General features: G+C 35.7%; 2 protein-coding genes across 2 annotated transcripts; both read right to left on the reverse strand.

The window, feature by feature from the left end:
- Nucleotides 1-215: 215 nt before the first annotated feature.
- LOC141592667 (ACT domain-containing protein ACR11) lies at nucleotides 216-5839 on the reverse strand. Its single transcript, XM_074413423.1, has 10 exons — nucleotides 5334-5839; nucleotides 4466-4529; nucleotides 4238-4363; nucleotides 3800-3894; nucleotides 2956-3040; nucleotides 2795-2854; nucleotides 1586-1641; nucleotides 736-841; nucleotides 573-641; nucleotides 216-483 (listed from the first exon to the last, which is right to left on the reverse strand). Exons 1-10 carry the CDS (start codon nucleotides 5474-5476, stop codon nucleotides 421-423), a joined length of 867 nt encoding a protein of 288 aa, XP_074269524.1. The 5' UTR covers nucleotides 5477-5839; the 3' UTR covers nucleotides 216-420.
- Nucleotides 5840-9880: 4041 nt separating this feature from the next.
- Nucleotides 9881-16579, reverse strand: LOC141592668 (pescadillo homolog). Its single transcript, XM_074413424.1, has 12 exons — nucleotides 16371-16579; nucleotides 16178-16263; nucleotides 14901-15149; nucleotides 14707-14832; nucleotides 14522-14606; nucleotides 14271-14381; nucleotides 13814-13907; nucleotides 12736-12992; nucleotides 12410-12517; nucleotides 11291-11412; nucleotides 10682-10901; nucleotides 9881-10449 (listed from the first exon to the last, which is right to left on the reverse strand). The coding sequence occupies exons 1-12, from the start codon at nucleotides 16392-16394 to the stop codon at nucleotides 10135-10137; spliced, it is 1797 nt and encodes a 598-aa protein (XP_074269525.1). The 5' UTR covers nucleotides 16395-16579; the 3' UTR covers nucleotides 9881-10134.
- Nucleotides 16580-20710: the final 4131 nt, after the last annotated feature.

Genomic DNA, 20710 nt, shown 5'->3' on the forward strand with positions numbered 1-20710 from the left:
ACACTAGCCAGTAGCCACCAATCACCACTGCTGACCACCACAACCCTAATTCCGTCTCTTCCATCACCAAGCACTTTTAGAGTGCTTTTCAGGTTTAAGACTTGGGAAAAACCGCCATATTATCCCGGACAAGGATTTCGAGTAAAAGTCAGACCTCTCAGACCGTGAAGACTTAAGAAACAAAGACCTGGTTGAGATCAGTACCCCTTTTCAAATGCATAAAATGATGGTGTACACATTGCTTTGTGTTGTACAATATCCATTTACAGTAGCTGGTACATGTATAATCTGTTGTACACCGCCATAATAATGATTTTACCAGTCAACAGCCTAAAAAGGCCGTGATTGTTGAATTTCATAGAAATTCCCGCTTTTTCAAAATGTGCCAGTCCAGTATACTGTTGTTCATTAGGCAAATGATCAGAAACTTGCATCCTCGGTTGATGGCCGTCTCAAGAAGTAGCGCAAGCTGTTCCCAACAACCTGATTTATTGCATCGAGTTGTTAGAAGAAGCCCTTTTAGCAGACAACAATTAGCATTATTAGAGAAAAAAAATACTTGTGTTTTTTACCTGCTGGAGAGGCGTTATTAAGGCTTTACCCCGATAATTGACGTGAAATTTGGCTTTTGCTATTAATCCCTGCATATTATTATACCGTTTTATTTAAGTTACTTCAGTTCCAGAAGTTTGCCGAGGAAAAGGAGGAGGGGGGATTTAGAGAGTAAGTGTTCACCTCAGTGTCAAATTCTCCAGATTCAACATTAATATTAATATCTGTAATTCTTTTCACAAGATCAACAAGCAATCCGGGACGATCAGCAGCTTCAATCAAAAGCAAACTGTAACATTGAAATTATTTGGTTACTTACATTTCAACAACACTAAAATAGCTATGAATGCTTGCACTAACAAACAACAAACAACAACATTACCCAGTGCCACAATGGCTCCCGCAAATTGCGGGGTGGGGGGGTTGGTTGTACACAGCCTTACCCTTGTGTTAGAAACACAAAGAGGCTGTTTCCGAATGATCCAAGATGAAAATTGCATCGAGAACTGCATCGAAGGACTGTTACTTCACAAGAGAAAGAAGCGCAGCCACTTTAGTAAGCCATTTTGCTTTACTCCACCATAATCCAGAACCAAAGAGTAAGGAGTCTTTGGCTCCATTGGAAATATGGAGAACTATGAATGCTTGCACTAAATCAACTAAAATTCCTAAATTCACTAGAACAATCAAGAAACTCGGTGACAACTAACATGGTGCATCAAATATAGTGATCTCCAATTAATCTGCTGAAAGCGGCCTCGTATTTTCGATAAATATGTGACACCGGAATGTAGCACCAGCACACCCATATATCCATTAACCTACTAAGAACTGAATCAAGAAATATCTACCCCACAATATGGACCAAGTCTCGTGAATCGTGATAATATCACGAGACGGTCTTCATATGAGAATTTTTGTTCTCATTTATTTAATATACCTAACAACATAATATTACTATGTTATTCAATATCAGTTGGACAGGTTATATTGCAAAAAATCTCAGGAAAATGCGGCAGAAAAAAGCCATTACCTGCGATTAGGTCCATCAGGAACAATGTTTATGTGTGTTGCTACGTCCACGTCAATCTGACAAATTTCATGACATGTGTCAGAACAACTTAAGGCACAAAAGATAATCAAGAAAGTATCCGTTTAAGGATGGATATAAATCAAGCTTAGTAACTACAAAAAGGCAATTCATGCATCCAGATAAATGAACACACCAACAAGCATGTTAGCCTCAGAAATAAGGCCCGCATAAACTTTGAATATGGGTGTCATATTTAGGGTGTCTTTTTGTATATGGGTATCAGTGTCACCCTCATGGTGTCTTTTTGTAATGGCCGTCACCTCTATGATATCTCCTTGTACATGGGTGTAATGGCCATCACCCCCATGGTGTCTCTTAATTATTGTTACATCTTACCTATTAGAAAAACAAAGCCCGCACTAAATATAGACAAGGCCATATGGTTGAGGATTTAGGGTCGCCCAAGTGAGGCCACTCTCATCACCCAAAATGTTTGGTGTCACCCATCTTTGTTCTCTTTATAAAAAAAGCTACTATATATGATGCTTGAGTAAAAAAGCTGAATAGGTTCGGGAATAGAGAGGGAGGTTTACAAAGTACGTAATTACTACTTAAAAGGTGCGAAAGAAGCCCAAAGACATCTTTGAGCTATATGCCTGTAAGTTCGGCCTATATACAATCATGTTGCTTCTTTTTCTTGAACTCTTATGCTATAATGTAAAGGGAAAGGGTAGACAGTGTTGTCGAACAGTTCAAATTTCAATGTAGTCGATACACCATTGACAGATATAAGTCACAAACTGTTAGCTATAACTTTTAGACACGTCAAGTTCATGGGTAGAAGCATAAACTTAACTACTATAGCAAAAATAACATTACCCCGAACAGCTGTACCTCAATGGCTCCCCCGCCTACGGTGAGGTAAGCGGGTGGATGTATGCAAACTTACAAGCTGAAAACAAAATGATATTGTTTTTAAATGACTCTTGATGAAAAGTGCACCAAGAAGTGCATTGACTGACTACTAGTTCACCGTATAAGAAGCACGGAGATTGTAAGGAGTGAACTTGCTTTATTCCATTTTCAAAAGCCAAAGAATAGTGGATCCATTGAAAACAAAAAAAACCAATCACACAGATTTATACAACTAATAAAAATATTATGAACACGGACATATTCAACAAGATATGATCAATAAGAACATGTTACCTCTTCTCTAGGAGAAGATACACCAAACGCTGCACCCATTGCTAACTGACCACTTGACTCCTGAAAAAACAAAATGACGGTACAGTATGAATTATCAACCACACTAGTTGACACAAGCAAAGTTGGGGGTTACTTTAGAAATGAATATATAAGATGAATACAGGATGGTATTGAAGCAGGTTGCTGATGATGGTAAGACGAATTTCCTCCAGCGTCTCTGGGTCCTCAACTTTTCTTCCAGTATCACTACAAGAACATACCACAAAATCAATCATGCCAAAGTTTAATATAAAATAACAATAGGGAAGAAAAAAAAAACACTGATAGCAAAAAACATAATTGCAGTCTCAAATTAAGTAGGGGTCAACAAACAAAATAGTGCCTCTAAGGCTGCTCATGGCGAGGTAAAAGAGGGTCGAATGTACACAATTTTACCCTTGTGTTTAAAACACGGGGAGGATGTTCCCGAATAACCCATAAAGGAAAATTGTGCACTTCAGAATAAAAATAGACGCAGACATTTATAGGCTATTTTGCTTTAACAAAAAAAAATGAAAAATGAGAAAAATTGAACAGCCTAAAAAAAAGACTTTATTCGATTCAGGCAGGTACATGATTCACGAGAATCACCAAGAATTTCACGCTAGAGTTGACCAACATAAGAACAAAAAAAAACACTATGATTTGAAGCTATTCCGGTAACATAGAATTTAGAGCCAGTATCTTTTACAAAGTTTAAAATCTGGCTTGATCTTTCAGAATAGTTGGAAATTTGTGTGAGAACACTATAAAAGGTCACAGAAGCAAACAGGCTGCAACTAAGATGTCATCAGAAAGCAATCTCAGTTATTAGAACAAGTTTTAGAGAACTAAGACTTGTAAATCTTTTTAATACAAGTATGCACTATGAAGTGCGAAACATTTGGCAAACCATGGAACAATTTCAAGCAGTTAAACAAAGATCCATCAACGGAAAATACAGATCCTTAGCAGCACCCGACATACGCTTTAGTTATAGCAAAGGTGTTGTGCTTCCCAGAAGAATCCAGAAAGACTTTTGCCTTCACCACATTGAGCCCAAGGTTTCTCAGTGCACTCATCTGGAAACCAGATTGTAAGTGATCGCAGGATAACAAAGAGAGCCATATAAGATTAATCTCACATGAATACCAATAGATTATATCAGGAATAAAGGAATAAATGCGAACAAAAAATTAAAGACCACTAAATAATATACTCCCACCATCCCATCTATATTGCTCCCATTTGACTTTGCTGGTCAAATGATGTTGACTTTTAACCTGAATTTTCTCACAATTTATAATAGTTACGAATTTACGATTAGAAAATGATAACATGAAAACAGTAAAAATCAGATGACCAACAAAGTCAAATGCGGACAAGAAATTGGGATTCGAGTAGTGTAAAAAGTTGGTGACATACAGTATCGAGAAGAGCTCCAAGACGGTCGCCAAAGGTTATCTCTACCACAGTTGCATCCGGGTCAGAATCTAGATCAATAATGACTTTTGGAGTAGGAACATCTTCAGTTTCACGGTAGCTTCCACCCTACAGTCCCAACACATAATGCAAATTAACATTAAATAAAGGAGCTACTAACTCATGCACACGATTTCTCAACTCCAAAACGAGAACTGGGTACATATATACCTCTACAGCAGCAGTCATAGATGCTCTTCGAGTAGTGATTGGCATTAATGCAGGTCCAGAAAATCTGGTGCACAAGTAAAGCACAGTAGATCAATATCATCACAAGCTAGTGTTTAAGTACAATCAATAATTTCTTCAAAAGGACAGGCAAAACTATAGAACATACAACTTTACCCTACACACAGCATACCATTTTTGTCAATTTATTTTTACTATTGGTTTAACTACATATTTTGGTTACTCGTTTTTTTGGCGATCTATGTTACTCTGACTCTTCTCATTCCCTCCCATATCCTCCGAGTGTCTTGACACTGACACTCGACGTGGATACAACGCTTTGACAACTCATTCTAAGCCAAAATATGTCGACTTATAATTAAAAGAGCCGAATCCAACACTTGGAACATTTTCGGCGCACAATACTTCTAAATGAGTTTGTGTAACATAGCTGGTGATATTGGTATACAAAAAACTAATCCTCTATTTTACTAAACAATATTTCAACATAATCAAACATCACAGATGCTAATTCAACCATAAACCATAACTCACATAAATCTAACAACACCACATAACAAATTTTTAAAGAGTATTACTCCTATTCATTTCATTTTCATACGTCTGATCAAAATACTCCTCGTATATATTAAACAAACGCATGGAAACAAAATGAACGGAACACGACTTATATCTTAAGCTTATAATACCACACAAAATACAATGACACAACAACAGTCAACAACCCCAGTTATTCACAATTGCCCAAACAATGCAATTACATAATCACAAGCTGTTCTAATCTTAAGACGGATATATCCATTTCAAGAGCGGAAATAAAAGAGATTAAAAAGCGAAAAAAGAATACTACTTTTTAGCAGGTAAAATGGAGAGCCTTCTAGCAGAAAACCCAAACAATGGCTTAGCAGATAAAACAGCCTCATTACTCCTGCAAATACTGTGTGCTCCACTACCACCTATACTCCCAGACACCATTGCTACAGCAGCAGCCATTTTTTATAAAATTTTACTGAATTTTTCAGAGAAAATTAGTTTGTACCCAGATAAATTGACCCCAAGATCTACCCAAAAATGTGCAAAAAACAGGAAATGATGTATAAATCAATGATTTAACAAGAGGGATCTGGTGAAAATGGTGAAATGTTAGGAGAAAAAAAGATGAGTAAATTGAGAGGTGATTGAGAAATGAAGGGTATTGAAAAAGTGGGAATTAATAAAGGAAGAATATGTAGTGTAGATGAAATTGGAAGGAAGTTTGGATGATATTGTATTATCCGCCATGACATGAGTATGTGTGGAAGAGAAATTGTAAGATTGCAAGAAAGAGACGTCTACTTATGGGATATTTTTTAAATCAACCAAATTTGAGAATACCATTTTCCTAGATCTAGCAAATTGTGTCGGGATTCGGGTCGGAAACCGGGTTATTTTCGGGTTTACAAGAATTCGATTGTGATTGGGTCGGGTCATGTTTGAGCGCGCGGTGGGTTGTTGGGTCGGGCCGATTTGGTTTGCGGCGTGCGGGCTTGCTCGAGTACACTATTTGGGTTAGAGATCGAAGTGGGGTGCGGGCCATTGGGGTGGCACAGTTCAGGCCCATTTTAGCAGGACACGGAATTGACACGACCTAGCACAACACAACACGTCGTGGGTTTTAGACCAATAGGCCATGCTCGGGTCTAAGTTTGAGAAAGAATATCGCGCCTAGCCCAGACATGGCACAGCCCATCTGGGTAAATGATGCTTTGGTACGTTTAAGAATTAAGATACAAATAAATAAGATTAGAGTGGAGGAATTGCTTGGGCACGACACGCCACGGAACGTGCCTGGGTCACCATTTCCATTGGCATGACATGACACAATGCTCACTTTCTCGTGCCTAGGTCGTGCCACTTTCTACTCCAAACATGGTCGCCCGACACGCGGTCAATTGTGGTGTTTGAAGGTTATTCATGCAAACATCATACTCTGTGTTAAAGGGGTTTTTGTTTTAGAAAGAATTTGCAGCGTTGTTTTCTTACCTTTTTATATTTTTCTCAAATTAGAGAAATAGAGGAGTGTAGTTAGATTTGGCAAATGAGTCAGTTGAGTTTGGTCGGGCCGAGTCAATTTTCATGTCAGGATTGCAAGAACTCGGGTTTGATTGGATCGCTCGAGTCATTTCGAATTCCGATCATTTTTGTGTCTATATCATTATCAAGTTATTTAGAGATAATGGTCGGTTTGCACAATAAACATTCGAGTTGGGTCGTATTGATTCGGATCAATTTGAGTCAAGAGGCAAGCACGATTACTCAGTTCGAGTGCCAGATCTAGTAAGGTTAACTTGTTCGGGTCCGCTCATTCAAGTCGGATCAAGATTTCATATCTGAATATAACATACATTATAAATCAACGAACTACTCCACCCATTATTAATTGATCTTGCACTTCATAAGTCCTTTTTCATTTGTTTAACAATTTAACAATACTTACTCCATATTTCTTACAAAAAAAAAAAAGATTATATACTAACAATTTGCATGAAATTCAAATCTTTAAATTATCTTGCGAGTGAAATATATAAGTATAACCGACATGACATAATTTTTATCAAAATAAAGGGTACAAAGTGAATAATTTTTTCCCAAATAATCAACTTTTTAAAAGACATGGTTTGACATTGCATCCCATCCCACGTCCCATTCTATATACTATACCAAATATTCGATTGTCTAAAATAGAATCTAAATCTCACCTTCTCATTTTGCCATTACCATAGATATGTTATCGTCCTAGGTTGCTACTCTAGTATTCTAGTACATGTTTCTATGTCACTCCATTTGCTACGTTCAAAAATGTACCCTCTTTCCCGGTCGGTACAGTCAATAATTATCATTTCTATTTATCGTAAATTACCTTGTAATGTCATGTGTAATTGGGGAGATTTATGGTCTAATATCATTATTAACATACTTTTTCTTATATTTTCTTGATTTTTATGCCAAATTGAATTGATAACTACTAAATAAGACGGAGAGAGTTTCGAAAAAACAAAATGAGCCGTGAACCTTGTGCTTTTCTCGTTCACTTGTTATTATCTCTTTTTTGTGAAAATTACGTAAAACACATCCAATTCAATCACCAATTTTGCACCTAACATTTGGCATTTGTTAACTCATCTAAGACATCGTCTTCGCGGACTCCCTTTAATTCACGAATACCTCGTGTTTTATTAAGTGTACAATTTCAAAATAACAATCAAAATACTAATTCTAATAATTTTACGTTATTTTCTTTGGTTTCATTTTGTTTTCTTACATTGAGAGCGAAGAAGTATCATCATATTCGCACTCAAAGTTAAGGAAAAAACTTTAATATTGGTATTCATATTCATACTTTACTATCGCCTATTCCGATCATTTCTTTTATTTACCCGCATTTTAATAAAGACCATTATGGGAAGAGAATGTAAATATTTTAATTATTATTATTATTGGAGGACAAGTAGACCATAATACATATTGATGATAAAAATTTCCAGCAAAAGCATTTCTAAAATAGTCGGTTAAACAAATGACCTCAAAGTAGAATATGGGACTTGGGAGTCTCTTTTAATCACAAAAACTTGTGAAAGACGGTCTCTATTAACTTGCAGAGATACCACTTTTTCCATTAACATTTTTACATGCTTTTTACAATCCTGTCATTATTGATCAACACACATATTTTCATATAGTACTTCCTCTGTCCTGGTCATTTGTTGTCCTTTTTCATTTTGGGGTGTCTCAGTCATTTGTTGTCCTTTTCTATTTTAAGAATGGACTTGATGAGTAATTTGATCATTCTCATTCAATTTGTTCCACTTGTCATTTAGTTATTGACCTTTTCATCATTCATTGGTCTTTGTGCCAAAACGAAATGACAACAATTGACCGGGACGGAGGAAATATTATTTTATCATAAATTGTTCTTAACAATTTTTACTTTCAATTGTAACTAGTTTTACTATCAACTAATTAAAAAACCGTCTCTTAAACGCTTACTTTCTTTCAAAATCTTGCATAAATACGAAAGAGAAACGTAGTGAGGTGGAGAACGAGAAGAATCCTGAATAAAACAAGTTAGTCGTCCGTACAAGTTGCGTAGCCGTAGGTGAAGGAAATTGCATTGCATTTGCATAATTGCATAATTGCATGCATGTAAACAATGCAATAATTTGAGAGGGTCGTAAGCAAACACCAAGGGATAAGATGAAATAATAATTGTGACGTGTTAAGGGTGTGGAGTCCTTAAGGATGTCATTATTTGTTCAACCAATGTGATTGCCCCAATTCCAACTCATCTTAGCAACCCGCTTTGTTTTTGATGTTGACTAGGAGTATCTATTATCGACAGCTAAAACCAGATATGGCTAAAACAATTTTTAAAGAACTGAAAGCAATTTAATATGTAGACCTCTTTTAAATTTGATTTTTTCATTCACAAGTGTCGGAAATCGAACCTTTAATCAATTATTTAAGATATGAGAGTCCTTACTAGTTACTACTCATACTAACCGACTTTGTTTAGCAACACGCTTTGTCCAATTCATCTTTTGTTTTATGTGTTTATTTTTATATTCTCTAGCTGGACGAAAAAAAGATGCATATGCCAACAATTTTGTTTGGGACGATGTCACCATTGATCTTATAAGAGAGGGCTACTACTACTAGATTTTCATTAAAATAGAACTTATTTATTAAAGTTGGTTAACGTAAGCATTAAAGATTTTCATATTTTAAATACATGGTTAGGAACTCAGGATTCGAGATTAAATTTGGAGTCGTCTATTCATTAAATTGTCTTCAATACTTTGAAAGACATTAAATTCAAAGTTGGTTATCGCAAGTACTAAAGATTCTCATATTTTAAATAAATTGTCACAAACTCGGGATTCGAGACCAAATTTCGAGCTATCTATTCATTAAATTGTCTTCAATACTTTGAAAGAGATTACCCTAACCGACAGGCTGGTAGGCGGTAGGTGTTCTTAGTTAAACACAATTTGTTAAAATATTTTTTTTTTGTCGTAGGTATAAATCTCCCGCGCCATGTATTATAACAATGCATTCATGACTTGTTTCACCGAAAAAAAAAATGGAATGATGAAAATTGGAATTTAATTGGTAGTTCTGGTTCAAAAACTCGGCCGAGCTATATCCTATCGGCCAAATAATATGGAATTTCCATACTACTGATACAAGATATCACAGGAGATTCCTCTGTGATCCATTGAAGACAGACGATCAAGGCCCGGTGATACTGTTACCGCAACTACGATCAGTACCGAGATTTTGAACCATAGTGGTAGTTCTACTATAGTTAAAGAAGGTATCTCCCAATTTGAGTTGGATGGTTTCACAAAACCATGGACTACAAAACCAAGCTTAACACGGACGTCTGACGAACACCAACGATAATATAATACAATATCATGTTTAACAGTTGTTCCTGAAATTGCTAGTATCATACAAGTAGTCTTTCCTACTTGTTCATTACATAAATAAACTGCCAAAACTTCAAAATTGACTTCTATAATAGTAATCTTAACATTAAACGAGATAATATCACAGTACATGATCAAATTTTCGAGTGATTCTAAAGCAAACAAGCTGGTCACAAATTCTAGTTATTTTTTGCTGGATGATGACCCTCTTTCTTGTATTTTTCGTTTTCTAGATTTGAGCTTGTCAATCCTGTCTTGTTTTCGCTGGTTGCTTATCTGCATCGCCTTATAGAGACCTCGGTTCTTTCGAGTCATCATCATTTCATCCATTTCAGTCGCGTCCTCCACACCTTGATCCTTACTGATCTGTTGTTCCTTCTCCATATCAGAAACTGCAGTATTTTCAGCTGAACTTGGCTTTTCAGTACCAGCATCATTGTGGATTCCTCGAAGTTCCTTCTCCAGCTCTTCATGATACTGCTTCTCAAGTTTCGCCATCTACACCAATAAAATTCAAATTAAAAAAATTACTGGATAAACTAATTGCCTTGCAAGTTGCAATAGCAGACGCCATTAACATGACGCACAGAAAATACACATCCAGAGATTCAGAAAGTAAACGAACTTTGGATCTTCTTCATGCATTTACAAATTCTAAATGTCAAAGCGCAGAGATAAGACATACAAGTAGTAGCATAGTCTTAAGCAGATAGCATACAAATAATTGTACCTTTTGCTTCTTCTCAATTGCCTCTTTAGCTTCTACACGGCTGGCAACACCTTCCAATAAAAGGTTCTGTGTGTCATCTACATCATCATCCCCAACAGCAGGTAGTGGCAGGACCTGTTTCTTGGCAGCAGCTTGCAGCTCTTTGACTTTTTGCGCATAGTCAGGGACATATCCCTCGGCATCGTTATCAACAAATGGAGACAGATGTGGTGGAAGAACCCTGCAGAATCACTCAAGTGTCAAAACTCAAAACAGACCTAAGCGAACCTATTCTAGCAATATATCCACATATGGTTGGTTCACTCCTATATTTAAGGGGCCGCCTTGAAACTAATTTAGAGCCAAACACCTAAGCAAGTAAAACATATGTAGTCTAGATTTTCACTATCAATTGTAGCATTTGATCCCCAAGTCACAAAATAACCCCACATATCTATCATCTTGTAACATCCATATTACTAATATTAACAATGCTCACGTCCTCAAGCTTCCATTAAAGTGGACCAGATATGACTATGCTTTCCAATTTGAAACAAAAAGATAAAGAGCAGTAATACGGACAGGAGTCACGGGATAGGAAACCAATATTCAAAATACATATGCTCATACCTTCCCACCAAATAATCATCAGTAGGGAGTATTATACGTGCATTAACCGAATCGAAGATCCACTGCGGCTGGATATATTCCCTAGATAGGAACATATGATCCTGACTTGGCCGATCCACAATCTATAAAACAAATAATCAAAATCACATTTACACTGCAAGTCCAATATGCAATACGCCCAGACACACACAAAAGGGCAAACAGTGAATAAAACGACAAAATCGCAGTCAAAACCAACAACTTTTTTTGACGGACAGTTTCAAAAACCTCCTCACAGACATTGGAATATAAAATAGTTTGATAAATGTACAAAATATATCACTAAATCACTAAGAAGTGCAATATAAAACCATATGCTCCTTGATTTCTTGAGGGATCCTACATTATATAGAACCATATGCTCCTCAAGTGCTTTAGAGTTTAGATGTGCCCTTATGCTACGAGTACAATGCATGATACTTGAGTTTAGAACTTTAGATCCTCGGGTATAAATGTGTAACTCAAATACGACTGCAGCAGGACGAGGCTATACTGGGAAGTTTTCATAATTTTTGCTGTATATAGTAAGTGTCTACGGACACTCAACTGTGGTAAGATAAGCCCAAAGCACATCGTCAAAGACTCTAAAATTAATCAAAAAAATTTAGAAATTCAGATTTACCCCTACATTTTGATTTTTAACGAAGCTAAGAAGCATACTACCGCAAACAAACGCCTCTCCAGAAATCTAAAATAGTTTGAAGATATATAAAGACCCCGGCCGGCATTCAGGATATAATGAAGTCAAGACTTAATAGATGGTAAACTCCATCCCTGGCCCTCAACGAGGTAAACCAGAACTGCATTCACTGGCATTTCTCCTAGCTACCGAAAAGAGTAGAAGCTATATCTATGTTCCAAACAAGTTTGATTCATATGCAAAAGTTGGCCAACAGGGTATATTAGCAAGGATAAACCATTTACTGCAAAAGTGATGCTAAAAATTATTCCCGTACGCCACAAATAATGAGCAATCCCCTAAAATTGTCATGGAAAAACAGCAAAGCAGCAAACAACTTTCTATAGCTGTGCAAACAGATTCAAATCTAGTGATAAAAAGATCTAGGTAAACAATCTCACCTGATGAGTAATGCTCTGATCAGATTCCTTAAGCGGAGATCCATCTCCCTCCCAAGAGACCATTCCACCAAAGGAACTGATTACAAAAAGCAAAGGCTCTCTGGGAACCTGAAATTGTATTTTATAAGTCAGATAATTGCACAATCAACTATAAATGCTAACACGACAGAAGAACAAGCACATCAGTTTAAATATGACCTTGCTACCGGTAAAGGAACCGGCGCATAATGGATATGGCAAATTCATTTGCATACAAATTAGCAGGAAGTATAAAACTGGGTAATTTGATTCCAAGAGTCAAGAGGAAATTTAAACAAAAAGTGCACCTCTCGACTCAAAAAGAAACTCAGGCCCTTAAAGAGAGATCTGCACTCCCTTGTCTCATCATCAACGTCATCAACAATCTCTGTTTCTTCAACAAGTTGCATCAGTGCTCCAGGCTCAGCTGGGGTAAGTTGATGTTTAAGTTGGGCAAGTGTTAGTTGTGGCTCATCTATTTGTCTTGCCTCTGTATGGTTGTCTAGCTCTTCCATAGAATTGGATGTTGGTCGGCTAGCAATGTACCTTGAAAGTGCATAGAGCTCTGCAAAAGACGGGCAACAAACCAATAAATCAGCCTGGTGGACTGATGTAATTATCCAGCCTTATAGATAGACTGATATCCTATATACCAAGATATTGATGTCTTATTATCTATATTCATGCTCGTGGCTTCATATTAACTAGAGGAGTTAAAACTAATCTGCTATACAAATTCTACAATAATCTTCAGTTTACTAAGCTGCCATTAGCAGCAGCACCTGCGATTAAGGGTAACGGCTTGACTAGGGTAATATATCTCCTACCTCTGCCATGTTGAACAAAAAACTAAGAATGAGTTTGACGGTGGGAAATAAATTGAGACAAAGTCCATGAGGTGTGTATCAAGATTCACAAAAACATGAGAAGATGACATATAATTGGGATAATTATGACATGCACATTTACTAGTAGACATCAGAGCCCTTTTAAACCGGACATAAATAAATAAGGATTTTATAATTAAAGAAAACGAAATTATAGACTTATGGCAAAAAAAACTGAGTCAAAACACAACCAAGATCATAGCTTTCATATTGCATGGTAAGAAGAGAGGTAAATCAATGATAAGTTTCAAGTTCAGTTTGTTTTTTAATAGCTTCCCACAACTAAAAATCTTTGTCATCTTTACAGAGTTTAAACCATTTAGTTTGAACTAACATTAGCGTAATTTAGATTAATATCAGTCCAAACTCTAAATATGAGACCATTTAGCAAGAGATCATTTATGCAAACCCAATAAAATTTGTCAAAATTAAACAGCGCAAGTACAAATAGAGGAAAGGTATTTGCTGTTGTACGTTTAACTAGGGAGGGGAAATGTACCTGCTGCTAGTGCTTCCAAGCGAGGATCAAGAATTGGAGGATATTTCACATTTATGGAGTGGTAGAGTTTATAGTTCACAAAAGCAAGAAGAGTCTGCAGCAATACAAAATAAAATTAGTACGAAGTAATATATATATATCAGACGAAAGAACTCAGCTTCAAATAAAGAAAAACAGACTAGTAAAATAGTTAGAAATTTGTGCAATAGCATATATTTCTGGCCGGCCATTTCAGGCTTATCACCAAAATGAAAACGATAAATTTTTAGTTCTACAATTTGAGGGCTCTTGCCATTCCAAGGAGAGCCATAATTCCGAATTACGGAGTAGTTTATCAACTAGTACAATCAATCAATCATTAGCTGATGGCAAAAAGTTTTCAGATATAAGATGACTGAGCAAGTTTAACATTCTTGTGACCGTGAGAAGTAAGAATGTGAAGAATGGCGAACCATACCTCATAAATTTCCAAAAAAGTCGAGAAAACATTTAAATCGACGTCCGCAGGTACAACCTGTTGGAGCGAGTGCGGGACAATCCATGTTATCTTCTGTCCTTCAACCTCAGCCTACATGTACATCAAAAAAATCATTCATTCAAGAGCAATAGAAATAGAATAATGTTTCCATTCATTCACAGTTAAAATGAAATGAACAAAGTTAATCAATGGTACACATATATTTTCAATCCTCACAAAGAGTAAAATACCTGATAATATATGCCTTTCACTGAAATAAAAGTTTTCCTCAGCTTGTGAGTACGTGCAACATATGCTTGCCATTCATGACTCAACCTAAATACAAAAGTAAAGCAAGCATCAAGAGATAAACACAAAGGAGAAAGAACTCAGTAGGATAATGTCTTGTGCCTTCACAGAGAACTCAGCTACCGACCTACGACAATTGTGGATGCGCTCTACACTAATTTTCTGATTATCTAACGTAGGAAGTGCAGCAAAGAGATGCACCATCGTCAGACAATCATCCAAATCTCCAAGTGCATCAACAAACCTCGGGTACCTACACAACAAATTGGGATTATTTTCATGGCAAAAACCCAGAAAAGACCAAGAGAAACTAGTACACACCTATGACGGATATTTCCATGAATGTTGTATGCGGGCATCTTTTCTTTAAGAATATCAGCTCTGGCCTTATTCTTCTTTGACAAAGCCTTCTTAATTTTTCTGCTGTGTGAACGAATCTCACGAATCTTACCAAGAATTGGATCATGCTGGATGTGAGCAATGTCTTTGGTATGATAATAGGTCTGATGATTTCCTTTCACTTTCTTCTTCGGATCCCTCGGAACAATGCCTTTCAAAATGCATATTTTCCTGCAACAAAAATAAAACGCCAATTAAGAAAAAAACAAACAAGGGCTAATAAGTATAAATAAACAGACCAAATGGGTCACCCACTCACCCCCACCTTCAAAAAAGCTGATCATTAATAGGATTTCATGTAAATACTCAACTCTCTACACATTCCACTAGATTTATTCAATACTTAGCACCCCCATTTAAGCATTACAGTACCAAACAATAACAAATGGTCATCTTGCCTTTTAACCAACAATGAATACCTTATTACCCTCTATTATCGATAACAGCAACGACAAACAACAAAACCCCGATACCATTGACAGAAAAGCACAAGAATAGTCATCATTTCACCCATTCCCGCCATTAATTCACAAAAAGAAGCTATCTTTAAGCCAGTTCTGAACTCCTTCAATTCAATTAACTAATCATTTTTTAAACAAGCAATAGTAACTTAGTAAGTATCAATTGAACGACACGAAATGGGTAACGCACTGACACCCATGTACGAGAAAGGCAATAATTAACAGGATTTCGTCAAAAATATTCATCTTTCTACACATTTCACTCCATTTATAGTCAACATGTACCCTCATTTAAGCATTACAGTACCAAACAACAGAAAGTTGTCATCTTTCCACTTAATCAACAACACAATTATCCTTAGTCCCCTCTATTATCGACAGAAATACATTAATATAGTCATCTTTTCACCCATTTCCTCGATCAACGCACCAAAAAAGCTATCTTTTGCTCAGCTCCGAGCTCCATTAATTCAACTAACTAATTCATCAATAGAGCAGCCTCGAATTTATACGAACAAAAACAATGACGGAATCGGGTGGGGGATAGCAGGTTCTCTCCTATAGACAACGAAAATTATCGAACGCTCTTCCGAGTTTACCTTATTACATTACTCACCCCACCCTGCCCCTAACTACAAATCCCGATTCCGCCATTAAAACACAAATACAAACATTCATCAACAACGCAAGTATCACAGCGAATTAAACAACCAAACAAATTAATTAAATGAAGAATACCTGAAGATAGAAAGAGGAGCTTGAAGAACCTTCAAAGCCTGTGAACGAGTCACATACTTCGCCGCGTTTCCTTCTTTCTTCTTCCCCTGTATTAATATAATTATAATTATTATTATTCTTCCTGACATTGGAATTAAACTCGACTATTTTAAATTAAATTAATCCGCCATTGAAGAGGAGATGTTGAACTTACCGCAGGTCTGTAATGCTTCGGCATGGTTGAAGAAGGAAGTGGAAAGGAGAGAAATTGGTCGGAAATGGAGAAAAGAGGCGACGAAGAAGATGAAGCCTAGTGTGTTGATTTTAGAGGTTTTGTATTTCTAGGGTTTTGTTTAGGGGTTTGGTGTTTCCTCACCCGAACCCTAATCGACTATATCCATACAACTTTTCTTTTTGTTCACGGAGTCTCGTTTAAAATAGACATATCTGTTTTAAACATAAAACGAGTCAAATAGTCAGATAGGACAAAATGTAAGGATGACACCAAACTTGTACTATCCAAATGAGGGAATTGGGTCAGTTAGGTTTGGATTGAGTCATATCAAATTGGTGTCCTAACGAGTCAGCCTACACTTTAGAGTTGAGTTGGGTTCGGGTCAGATCATTATGAGCTCGTGACATTTTGGATTAATTGGTGTACCGAATCAGGTCATTATCGAGCTTCGTTACTTCATTATTAAGTGATAGTTCCATTTTATATATAGTTTACTCCTTATTTTAGCACGATTTTATTTAATTATTACACTTCTATTAGTGTATTTGTGAGCTAATTCCGTATTTTAGGTGTTTTTGCTCGTATTCATTGCATTTTTGTAAGAAATGAAGCATTTGGTAGTTTTTTCCCGTCAAATTAGCATGCATTCACCCAAGTTCACGAGGCTAATGAGAGCAAGTCTTGACCATTCAAGGGCGTTCCGGGGAGTATAGGGGCATTGCGGGAAGAAATTCAAAATCCCGAGCTTGATGAAACCAATTTTGGTTGGTGGATAAGTAAAGAAATGAATCCAAGTAAAAGCCCAAGTTATGAGCATTCCTTGGATGTCATATGATCTCTAGGATGCCTTAGACGGACTCCTAAATATGCAAGCATTGGATTTCGCATCACCATAAAGCAAGAAGTTAAGACGGAATTAAGATGAATAAAAGACAACACACGTCCCTGATCGGGGTGGGGTGTCCCCAATCGGGGTTGCCCCTTCTTAGCTTGTTTACGTTACACCCCTTATTCCCATATAAGGGGTGTTAATTTGGGACCTCATATACAACTTTTACACCACTTTTAGATGTTTTTCATACACTGTATTTCAGTTCTTAGTATAGTTTACATTTCTTTAAGCATTTCCTTTATGTTATAAACAATTTCTTTAAGCATTTCAAGTTATAATACAATCTACATTTCAAGTTATTTCCATTTGTTATCTCGTTATTCATTTTCAAGTTCTATTTCCATTGTAAAGGTAATCTTATTTTTAGTATTACTTTTGTTATTCATTTGTCATTTTCCATTACTAGTTAGTATGTTCATGTTTACTACATCATTTGTCATTAATTTAGTTTTCATTATGCAAGAATAGTTCATTTGTCCAGGGAATAGGGAAACCATGCATAAATAGTTTTTGTAATTGTTGAATTAGGATGTTATAATATCGATTTAAAGTTTCTATCACATGCTTGTATTGAATTGTTAATCTTTGATTATTGGCCACAATCCTAGATTAAATTTGTTAATTCTTTCTATCTATAAGTCGCGAGGCACGAAATTGAATTAGACTAAGCATGTTTTAGTAGACCGATCAAGTAATAGCGAGAGCTCGCTAGAACCCGTTCTATGGTTGACAATAAGGTCGAGAGGTGGTTGTCTTTAAGCCTAAACAAGTATCGTTATTTAAGCATTTCTAGTTTGACATAACTAATTACATATTTTTATGTGTGACCTGACTTCTCTAGACTCTTTCTTTCTTATTGATTTCTTTCATTACCAAACCAAACAATTAATCGATAACCGACCTTGATAGACTTCACTCCATGACAACTTGTTTAGCAACTCCCATCTCTAAAATATTTATCTTTGTTAGGTGTGCGATAGCCTATCGTTAAGTCAGATGTTTCAAATTAAACATATTTTGATTAGTTTGGGAAACTTAAGTCAAATAGAAAATTTGATGGGTTCTATCAGGTATGGGTCAAGTCGACCCAAGTTTCCAAAACTCTCCCCTATCAAACAGTATGATTTAGTAGCATTTAAACTGCCCTAACGTAAAGTGGTGTGATGATTTTATCCTTTACAGTTTTCACAGATAAATCGACTATTTTTGTCTAGTTCTGATTAAGTTATTTTTTTATGGTGAACTTAGCCATGAGATCATTATAATATACCTAGAATCGCGGATTCAAACTTGTACCATATTGCTCATAATATTTCAATCGTTATTCTTAATCACTAGGCTAACACATATTCAAGTGAGTCGAATTATTTTTCATGGTATATACGCCGTACTTCGAAACAATGTTACATAGCTTTCGGATAAATTGAGTTTGTTTGAGTCATTTCAAGATTGTGACCATGACCATGACCTTTTAGATGGTGATATTGAAACATCAAGGTGATTGACTACTTGACCGAGAGAATTTGTATTGATTGCGTTGAATCGAAATTAGTTCACCCTAATGATATATATCTTGTTGAAGTGTTGAATTGAAGTATGAGAAGGTTGTGTTTTTTTTTTTTTGCTGAAAAGAGCTAAACTAAACTCGCTTGAACTAAATTAAACTGAACTGAAATGAGCTGAAATTAAACTCAAGGCCTTAAAGTAATTATCATTGGAGTATAATCTATCCCATGTCCATAGTCTACATTTGATAAAATATTTTTGTTGTGAAATAATGAGTAGAGAGAATTGTAAAGGGAAGAAAAAAAAGACAGAACTGTAAATATTATTCCATTTTGAGGAGGTATATATACACATTACAATAGGGTAGAGTTTTCATAATATAATAACTCTATATGAGTTTGAATTTTCCATATTGGAAATAATCACGATAACTTTTCAGTCGTGTCATAGAGGTTCATATATAATCATGAATTCCCAAAACTCAATTAATAAAACATTTTCATTTGATGATCATTTATAAGATGCTCCTATAGGGAGTTATCCTCGTTGAAATATCTCATAAGATAACATTTTTCCTTCTTAAACACTTATTAACATGTGTATGCATATGATATGAAACAAATTTCTAATTAAACAACATATTCTAAAGCAATGCAACAATAATATATTAATAATATAAATATTAAAACTAAAAGCTATGATGAACTTACTATCTATATATGCACAAGATGCTGACTCAAAATGCAAACTGTACAATTTTCTTTCCAATACTCATAACTTCAGTTGACTTCAGGCCAATAGTTGGACATCTAATACATGAGCTCATTTATAACCATAGATTATATGTCGACAATCAAAATAGACTAATAAGATCCCCATTTTTTAGTTCATTAAACTCCGTGCGAAAATGCATATCGGTCCTTTAAACATATCGATATAAATTCAACATCTCGCGATATTCTGAGTACTGAATCGGTGATATCTGAATATATGGTACCATTCATTTTCGATGTAGGCCATCTATTATCATTCAAATATATATGTCACTTCCGGGACATCCAAATTTATTTACTTCATATGAGTACCAACTGCTCATGCTTGCCATTTTCTTATCAATACTATATATTAAATCCAGAAACCAAGGAACTTCAATGTAATTAAAGAAAGTTATACAAATTAATTATATTATATAGTTTTAAATCAATAGCACCGTATGGTGAACCCGATTAAGGGATCTCAATGCAAATATTACATAGTTTGGGTTAAAATTAAATTATATAGAAGCTTGGTAATTTTCCTAAACATGGTCAATTTCCTTATAATAAAATAATTAATTAAGATTGTCAATTTTCTTAAAATAAAATAAGGGAAATTTCCACTTGTACCCCTCTGTTATGGGCTAATCTCACTTGTGTCCCTACTTTTTAGGGAACCCCACGTTTACCTTTCAATTTACTAGTTATTCTCACTTATACCCCTCAAGTATAGACTAGTCTCACTTGTACCCTTACTTTTAAGGAAAGTCCACACTCCAACATCATAACACTAAGCACCAACAAGTAAGACGTTAAGTGAATTCTCGTTTATCATTATGAAGTGGGAAGAAGTGTTAAGTACCCTCATGTAAGATGTTAAAGGGTTATTTAAACAATATGATACCTTAATTGAAATATTTGTTCTCTCTAACAAAAATAGTTTTTCCCTCCAAATTCATTTTTATTTGACTCAACTTCATCTCCCACATTCATCTTTTATCATTTTACCATACTTAAGAGGTATATGTGATAATAACTAGGAAGTTGGAGGATATAAGTGGACTTTCTTAAAATATAGGGGTACAAGTGAGATTAGCCCAAACCAAAGGGACACAAGTGGGAATTTCCCATAAAATAATTAATTAAGATGGTCAATTTCAAGGAAA

Source organism: Silene latifolia, chromosome 7 (assembly GCF_048544455.1).
Source record: "Silene latifolia isolate original U9 population chromosome 7, ASM4854445v1, whole genome shotgun sequence".
Taxonomy (NCBI): Eukaryota; Viridiplantae; Streptophyta; class Magnoliopsida; order Caryophyllales; family Caryophyllaceae; genus Silene; species Silene latifolia.

Bases quoted from the DNA above. Each gene is read 5' to 3' on its own strand.
- LOC141592667 (XM_074413423.1), bottom strand. From the start codon at position 5,476: ATGGCTGCTGCTGTAGCAATGGTGTCTGGGAGTATAGGTGGTAGTGGA. The intron at 4,530-5,333 runs GTAGTATTCTTT...CTTGTGCACCAG, and splicing joins TCCATTTTACCTGCTAAAAA to ATTTTCTGGACCTGCATTAA. The intron at 4,364-4,465 runs GTATATATGTAC...TTGGGACTGTAG, and splicing joins CTATGACTGCTGCTGTAGAG to GGTGGAAGCTACCGTGAAAC.
- LOC141592668 (XM_074413424.1), bottom strand. From the start codon at position 16,394: ATGCCGAAGCATTACAGACCTGCG. The intron at 16,264-16,370 runs GTAAGTTCAACA...ATATTAATACAG, and splicing joins CGAAGCATTACAGACCTGCG to GGGAAGAAGAAAGAAGGAAA. The intron at 11,413-12,409 runs GTGAGATTGTTT...TTTGTTTTATAG, and splicing joins ATCAGAGCATTACTCATCAG to ATTGTGGATCGGCCAAGTCA.